Source organism: Sebastes umbrosus, chromosome 19, assembly GCF_015220745.1.
Source record: "Sebastes umbrosus isolate fSebUmb1 chromosome 19, fSebUmb1.pri, whole genome shotgun sequence".
NCBI lineage: Eukaryota > Metazoa > Chordata > Actinopteri > Perciformes > Sebastidae > Sebastes > Sebastes umbrosus.
This window is the reverse complement of record NC_051287.1, coordinates 13,032,352-13,041,065: the sequence shown is the minus strand read 5'-3', so window position 1 is coordinate 13,041,065 and position 8,714 is coordinate 13,032,352. Positions and strand designations below refer to the sequence as shown.

The window sequence follows — 8,714 nt, the reverse complement described above, 5'->3', positions numbered from 1 at the left end:
ACTTCTCTTTGGGCCATAATTCCCCCTGCCAATGAGGTTCTGCTTTTGGTTCTGTTTGCTTGTTTGTCAGCAGGATTATGGAAAAACTGCTGGTCCAATTTTCATCAAACTAGATGGAAGGATGTAGCCTGGGCTAAGGAAGAACCCATTCAATTTTGGAGCGGATGTGAATCACGGGGCGGATACAGAAATTATTTTTCACTTTCATTAAAGGTCAAGTGTGTAACATTTTGAAGGGGTCTATTATCAGAATGGAATATAATATTCATAATTATGTTTTCAGAAACATCTTGTAGTGCACTGTTTAGCTGTTTTGTGACCAGGCAACCATGTTGAGATCTCTTGAGGAAATACCAAGCACCGCCCACCAGCCGGAGCACGGCCAATAGGAACGCTCTCTCTCTCTCTGAAATGACCTGTGATTGGCCAAAGTCTGCCGTCACGGGCTAGATTTATTTAAAGCCTGAAAACAGAGCCATGAGGAGGTTCAAAAGTCTAGTTTTCTCTCTGAATACTTGAATTACAATAATTCTGAAAGGTTATTATGGAATTTTTGCCCACATTCAAACCACACGGGTGTTTTCACTCGAGTTGCCTGATTAGACCTTGTCTCGGTCTTCATTAGCAGTTATGTGACTCACCTGTTAGTCACATAACTGGCTTCCTCCTCCTTCTTTCTCTCTTTGCTTCTCCCTCCTGCTTTCCATTAACATCTCCCTTTTTTCCCCAATTATTTCTCCTTTTACTTTATTTTTTTACATAGGGTATATTTTACTACAGAAATGTAGTACCTCACCTTTACAGCTTTATGTGGTCTTCTGCTTTCCATTTACAGTACACAGTACAGAACAGTGACAAATACAGACTAAGCTCAGACACAAGTCTTTATTCTAAGCCAGTAGTTTACAAAGTGGGGTTATTTTCACTATTATTGCATCCATAAATCAAACAATGACAGAATGTATGGCTATTTTGGTCATGAGTTTCATACACTTTCTGTCATAAAACATATAAAAGCAAAAATCCTATCATATAGGGGACAAAATCTTATCTTAAATGTGGGTCCGTGGTCCAGTTTGTGTCAGTTTAGGGGTCCTTGACATGATAAAGTTTGGGGACCACTGTTCTCAGCTAAGCTAACGTTCTCCTGGCTGTGAACACAAGCGTGGTACATTCCCAAAACTATTCCTTTAAATTGACATTTCTATGTTAAAGACATGTAGCAATACTAAGGCTAAATTATTAGACAATTTACATCAGTTTTCTTCATAATATAACACTTTAATGTACAAATTGAAATGAAACAGTACAAATATTTTCAACATTTAGATATGGATAAAGCCAAAAGAGTCAAAGTCAAAAGTTCTTGTGTGCAGGATGCAGCGTTATAGAGATGCATATCTTGTCCAAACAGCCACAAATGTAAAATTGCCAAGGAGTTTCTGTTTGTTTGTTTGTCAGCAGGATTACGGAAAAAACTACAAGCCCGATTTTCATGAAACTTATACGGATACACAAATAATTTTTTCATTTTCATTAATATTGCAAGATCAGGGCATGGCCTTGGTGGAGGTCTGTGCTCTCAGTACATTTCCAGTTCATTTCTACTACACAGTTAAGGTAAATCAACTCCACCCTTCCGATTTATAATCTGTAAGGAGTTCGCTGCTCACGGCCAACGCTTTGGGCGAGAGCCAGAAATGCATACCTTGTACAAACAGCCACAAATGTAAAATGAATAAGCACATTCTTTAACTGAGTAGCGCTGAAAGTGAAATGAGGTTTTCTGATTACTAATATAGTACAAATCAAATAAAGCCTTTATGGCACAATACTGAATACATGGCAAGGCCTGTTAAAAGGGTTGAATTAAGCACTTGTAGTGCAAACCTCTAGAAATGTACTGCAGAGAAACATATAAGTAATCATCAATGTTTAAGTACATAACTTACTAATTAACACCACTGAATAACTACTTCTATGGTTCAGCTACAAAAAAATAAGCTTTAAAGAAAAGCTTTAATGCACATATTTTATTTAAGTCACACAGTGCGTTTGATTTTATGTGACTGGGGGTGAATAGTAAAGTGTATAGTACACATTAAGAGTATGTGCATCTGATTTCTGTTAATCTCAAAAAGTCAAGAAAAGACGGATAAAATCCCAAAATCTCTAATCTTGATGTTCAACCTGCACTTTTCCTGAGGTGGCCACAACCCAAAAAGAGCAGAAACAAAATATACAATTCACTCTTGAGTTGGGTGAAACTCTCTAACTCACTCTAATCAAGGGCAACGCTGCAGGTTTGCTGGACTCGATTCAAATCCCTTCAGTCGGCTGAATTTGTTTCTTAACAAGCTTGTCCTTGACTGCTCAACTGACGGAGCTTTCACAGCAAAGAATACGCAATCAATGTCTGTGGCAGGAGGATGAAAATGTCACAGATGACGTCAAATGTCACCTGCCAAACAGTAGGCACTCGTATAATACAGTTGTAGTCTGCAGTGCTGGAACATTGGAGCACAAATTGTCCTCCGTCAGGCTGGACTTGCGTGGACGCGACCAGAACCCCCATGAAAGCTGAAGGGGGTGATTATGAAGGCTTGTACCGGTGAAGGTCAGCACGCTATCAGAGCTCGGTGTCCTCCTTGGTCTCTATGCAGGACTCGTGTCTCTCTTTCAGGCTGCTTCTGTGGACAGGAGGCTCCTCTGGGACGTGAGCCAGAGGGTCCGAACGGATCAAGTACCTGAGAGAGACAGAGGTAGAGGTTAAGGTAAAGAGTTGCCACATGGGAGCTCAGCATTCAGGCGCTTCCCTAAACGGATCCACACTCATCAACCCTTCAGTACAGAAGTCACATGAAGAAAGACGAGGAGCTAAATGAACAAATAAACTATGGGATGATCTATCCATGAATAGGAAACAGACGTCGCCATGGATACTGAAAGGTGCCTCAGCTGTTGTGTTAAAATGAATGTTCCCTGTAATTGTATGTTATTTCCAAAATAATACGCTACAAAATTGGCAGGGTCCATTCTTTTGGGGGGGGGAGCAGACTTAGTTGTAAATAACGTATCACATAACAAGTCGGAGAACTACAGTAGTCTTCAACATAAAAATGTGAAAGGCTCTCTCTAGAGCCAGTGTTTGGTTTGTCAGCTCCAAACACTCCTTGAAGAGCACCTGCTCCCTATCAAGCCCCCAGGAAGAGCGCTGGTTGATGATGATGGCAATTTTTGTAGTGGCCAAACGGCGGTTCTACAACTTCTGTGTCCGTTACGTGATGCCATTGGGCCCAAAAAGACTTTTTCCCATAGACTTACATTGGGAAAGAGACGTTTGTAAATCAGAGGATAATTTATTTTCAGGTGAATCAACTTCCCAGTACGAACACTCTAATAGTCCTTAGTTATTTCCCTTCCTCCGTTCATGTGAATGAGACCCAAACCGAGGGCTGGAGCGAGGGCTGGGATGAGGATTAAGCAAGCCGTTATGACAGTGTGCCGACTGTGACCCCCTGACCGAGTCATGTGAACTAACGGACGCTACTGCGCCTGCTCCATGGGCCCAATGGATGCGGAAGATCGCCGGAAGATCCGCGTACTTTTCCACTAGGAAGTCGAGCCATTTTGGCATCATGCGCCACTGAGCAACTTTCATAGGAATGAACGGGGCCCTACCTCCAACACTGTATCCAGTTCTCTTTATAAATCCATGATGTAGATATGAAGGGCTCATTCTAAGCTGACGAAAACAATTCTGAAAATGTGACCATAGGCCTACTCGCTTTTCTGCAATACCGCAGGATCAGGACTCGAGACAAACGTCATCCCGGGAACAATAGAACACTTTCTTGATAATGCTACATCGTGAACAACAGATCCGTGTTGAAATCAGCAGTAACGTTAGCTGTTAGCAGCCGGTGGGCAGAACTATCCTGCTCGGCTAAATAACGAAGCTAACGTACGCAGGTTGCATTGAGTTACATTATGATGTGCTCAAGCTCTACTCAGTAAACAGTGTTAGGCAAAGGTAAATTATAACGTTATCATGATATGTTCAAATGTAATCTTGTAAAATTGAGTTTTTGTGAGAAACTTGAGGGGATTCATAATAAATTTGCAAAAAACAGTATGCAAACGGTAATAATGGAGTGTATATTGAAGTAGATGGGATATATTGTTTTGTTTTTTTACTGTGGTATTGAATTGGGTATTGAGAACTGGTATTGACATCGACTACTACATTTCTGGTATTGTGACATTCCTATAAAAGAGGAAACTATAGTGACAAAGTTTTTTGTTTAAATATATACGTCTTCACTATTGATAGATTTTTATTTAAATCCACTGTGAAAAAAGAACTACTTTGATAATCGCTTGCATTAACAAGAACACCCACAAATAAGACAGCTTTGAGAAAGCTGAGAAATAAACAAAAGCAGTGCTGACTCAAATTTCACCAGATTAACATTTGTATTAAACAACACGTAAACCCACGCGCACAATGTGTGCAACACAAAGGAGTAGTGCTTACACAACGTCATTGAGCTCCAGCCTGGTGTCAGGAGAAGGGTTGATCAGGACGAAGGACAGGGTGTTCTGCTGATCGTTCTGCTCATCTGAAACAGAAAACCACAATCAGCAAACTGGATGATGGTGTTAAGATCTCATTTCTACCTGTAGTGGGATACTAATTTAAATCTTTACCTTGTAGATATCCCAGATTGACTCTGTTCATGACATCGCTGGCTGTCAGATTGGTTAGATCTTCTACGACAGAATCAGAAGAAGACATGAACGTTTGGGAAAGGAAAACTGAGCAGGTAAAGATGTGCCCATGTGTCCTCCTCACCATATCCGGAGGTGGGGAGGCCCAGGTGCCTCATGCGGTTGCGGACCAGCTCAGACAGCTCCTCCCTCTCAGAGCGCCGGTAGAGGTTGAGGCGCTGCTGGGCGATGCGCTGGGCGTGGTCCTTGCTCGAATCCCGGCTCACTCCCTGCCACCTTGTGCTTTTCTTACTCAGACGCCGGGCCCACTGCATGCTCTTCTTCCTCAGCATGGGGTGATCTGATTGGTCGTTGCTGCGAGACTCGTCCCCCTTTTCCTTGGTGTCATCGCCGTCCTCAACATTGACTGACACCTGTGACTGGGGGTATGGGGAGACAAGAATGAACTTAATGGCCATTATGTTCATCTGACATCATCACCTTTAAAAAAAAAATTGCAAATCCTCAAACAAAATCCTCAATTTGAATAAAGTGATTATAACTCGTCAGTTTGGTCAACATAAATAAAATGATGACGTCTTGACTCATTCGCCAAGCGAATGCAGATACATAATATAATCTTTTTTGTAACGAAAAAGATTAATTAATTTACTATAATAGCGTTAGAGCCAAAATAGATTTTTTGTTATTGTGTTTAAATAAATGTAATTTATGGTGTTGTTAGATTGCTGCTAGACCGCCCTGTTAATACAGGCGCGTCCTCCCAAGAGGGAGAGCAAACAGGTTTTTGACCACAGTGAAAATGTTGTTTTTGAAAGGCTAAATGCCGACAAATATGGATTGAAACAGAATCATTTGTTAGTTAAAATATGTTGTGAATTTTGGAAATGATTATGATTCTATCTAAGCCAATGGGTGACGTCACGGTGACTACGTCCGCTTATATAAAGTCTTTGATTCGAGGTGGATATTTAGCTTGATACAGTTTACAGCATCATCTTAGAGATCTCACCTCAGAAGTCGGGAAAACGTGGGATTCTGTCCGATAGATCCCGATAGGAATTTCGGCACTAGAGGAGCAGAGTTTCTGAAACAGCCTGCCATAAGTGCTAATCCACAGGTCTTCCTCTGTTACTTTCATCTGGAACAAGAGACAAATGGGTACACTATTAGTTAGATAAACTGGAGAATGGCACGGCGTCAGATCATTTTCTATCGAACTCACAGCACAGAGGAATCCTGATCCTGGAGTGGTGTCCAGCCCCAGCAGCAGTCGTGCAATAAGGATCATGTAGTCCTTCACAAAAGACTGACATGGAATCACAGAAAAAACACTTGTATAACTAAAAAACAGTGAAGGTCCGTTTTCTATCTATGATTGAACACAAGAGGGCACTTTTGCTTTACGCTGGTAATGCTGCTCTGTTTCTTCATGTGACACTGTTTCTCTGCTTCTGCTGTAAGACACATTTCTTTCTTTCACCTGCTATTGAAAAGAGTTATTTGAGGCGCTTTAGCTGTAGGTGTGCATTCCAACCTGATACAGCAGGGTGTCCAGCATGCTGATACTGAACACTCTCCCTGCAGCGAAGGGTAGGCGAAACATGAAGGCCAAGTTGGAGCCTTTATCACGCTCTTTCTGTGGGGGAGAGAGTCAGGACACTAAACACAGCAATGATCAACAGCATTTAAAGGTCTGGCACTTTTTCTGATGGTGGAGGAAGTCAGAAGGAAATGGCAAACATAATAACAGTGTGTGAAGACTGGCTTTCTTTACAATTCATCTTCATAATGCATACTAGGCAGTTCACTGTAAGCCCTTTTTGTTTTATCTTACCTTCTCCAGCTTGGAGAGGGCCAGTGAATAGCAATCCTTTGCTCTGAACTGCATGAATCTCATGTTGGATGGATGAGTAAGCTCTGTGATGATGCTGAGACTGGGAAACAACCTGGAAACCAGAGAGGAGGGTGGTGCATTCAAATAAAAGGAGTCAGAGGATGACACTAAATATAATTTTATTATCAAACTTTTAAAATCATTTTAGAAATAATGCTGTCATCCAAACATTTTTTTCCAAACTTTATTATTAAAATATAAAGTTTTAAGTAGGGATGCACCGATCCGACTTTTTCAGTCTCGATACTGATAGCGATACCTGGGCTTTGGGTATCGGCCGATACCGAGTACCGATCTGATACCAGTGTTAAATCAATAAGCTGTATGCCTCACTGGGATCGTTCTGTTATGTGTAAGGAAACATCAGGCCTGATTTAAACATTGCTCTCCTAACTTTGTAAAACAAAATGTAAAAAATAAATACATAGATAACATAAATTTAATGAATTGTTATTTATTATTAAGTTACAAACATGATATTTTTTTTATCTTTTCAACATTGCAAAACCATTTTTCTAGAAGTGATGCTGTCGTCCAAACATGGTTTCTAATGCAGGCTCAGATAACACACAACGGTGCTATCAAATTATAGACCACGTCATGAATAATATATGATAAACATTGTGAAAAAATCTCATTATAATTACCTGAACATCGTCTGTACATTGACAATAGTTTTGGCGTCAGCCATGTAGTCCTCCTCTGCACTCATTGTACTCTCTTTATCCACGACAACCAAGTTATCGGCGTAGATAATGCCACACTGCAGCAGGCTGTCCAGACTGAAACACACACAACAATGAGCAGAACAACAGCAGACAGCAATCTGCCTGGAACATACTGCACATCCAATTAAATGTCAGAGAAGTGCAAATTCCTCTTCAATATATTTGAATGAAAGGATAAATGTAATATAATAAAATGATAATGAGAAGCAGGTTATATGACAGTCTTACTTGTCGATAGTCCCAGCCATGTAGTAGACCATAGGAAAACAGCAGATGGCCTCCAGAAAGTGATTATCTGGCCTACAGGAAACATGAGATATATGATAGAGGAAATGAGTTCCATTTAGTTTTCTATTGTATTTTGTTTTTAATCCAAACCACACAATGCATTGTTTAGTAAGATTTTAACCCCTTGAGAAATTTAAAAGACAAAAACAGGTCTATTGTGGGTCTCAGAGGGTTAAAAAAGAAATTGATTCTTTTAAACATGGATGATACAGAAAGACTGAGTTGACTATTATCACACAAGAAACATTGGAATTGACTCTAAGAAAGCCTTGAAGGTGAGTAAAAAAACACGTCCTTGCAATCATTTTGAGAAAATGTAAGTATGTTTGCCGTTGTGTAGTTTCTAGCAAGCTTTTATGATGTCTTATTGTTTTTAATTATCTCGATGTAAATAGTTTGGCAGCACCTAGTGGTAGTTATTGGTGCACACAGTCACCTGAGCGGATCTCAGGGAGCTCTCATTGAAAACAGGTGTGCTGAAATTAGTGGACTGAGGACGACAACACGATTATACAGTCTTCACAGTGTTGAATTTGTTTATTTCCCCACTGATTTAAACTTTTAACGTTTATTTTGGGGAATGTTTGTTTTGATTTATGATGCTACAGTCAACCAAAGCAACTCTACTTCTCCATTCAAACAAGCCCAGGACCAACCCAACCACTGTGGATCATCAGACAGTGAGTAACTAACCAAAGGACAGCGTGTTGATTATGTCTAGCGTGTGTCTATGAGCGGCTACCCACAATAGATAGTGTTGTTTTATTTGGATTTTCACTACACAATTAGAAGTATCATGGCCAAATTAATTCACAATAATGATATTATCGCGATATCTACAGACAATTAAAAAAATGTATAATAATGCTGTCAGTCAAATTCATTTTTAACTTTGTTTATTGTTCATTTCGTCTCATATATATTATCATATGTGTATTAATAACATGATATCTATATTTCATTTTAAAATATGAAGGTTATCGTCAATACTGGTATATCCAGCCCGTTCTCATTCCCACGGCGTCAAATACTGAGGTATACTGAGGTAAACCCCCTATGGCAACAGAAAA

At 40.1% G+C, this 8,714-nt stretch overlaps 1 protein-coding gene across 4 annotated transcripts in view; it reads right to left on the bottom strand.

Moving 5' to 3' along the window:
- Positions 1-1,260: 1,260 nt before the first annotated feature.
- kcnt1 (potassium channel, subfamily T, member 1) overlaps positions 1,261-8,714 on the bottom strand; it is a 35,324-nt gene continuing 27,870 nt past the window's right edge. For 2 of the 4 annotated variants that reach the window (XM_037753581.1, XM_037753584.1), the window contains 10 exons: positions 7,585-7,656; positions 7,276-7,410; positions 6,569-6,680; positions 6,269-6,370; positions 5,957-6,040; positions 5,744-5,872; positions 4,856-5,150; positions 4,711-4,773; positions 4,538-4,622; positions 1,261-2,747 (listed from right to left, as the gene is read on the bottom strand). In XM_037753581.1, coding sequence (XP_037609509.1) covers positions 2,630-2,747; positions 4,538-4,622; positions 4,711-4,773; positions 4,856-5,150; positions 5,744-5,872; positions 5,957-6,040; positions 6,269-6,370; positions 6,569-6,680; positions 7,276-7,410; positions 7,585-7,656 — 1,195 coding nt within the window. In that variant the 3' untranslated portion in view covers positions 1,261-2,629. The remainder of the gene's footprint in view (positions 2,748-4,537; positions 4,623-4,710; positions 4,774-4,855; positions 5,151-5,743; positions 5,873-5,956; positions 6,041-6,268; positions 6,371-6,568; positions 6,681-7,275; positions 7,411-7,584; positions 7,657-8,714) is intronic. The other 2 variants (XM_037753582.1, XM_037753583.1) reach the window with 2 other exon arrangements.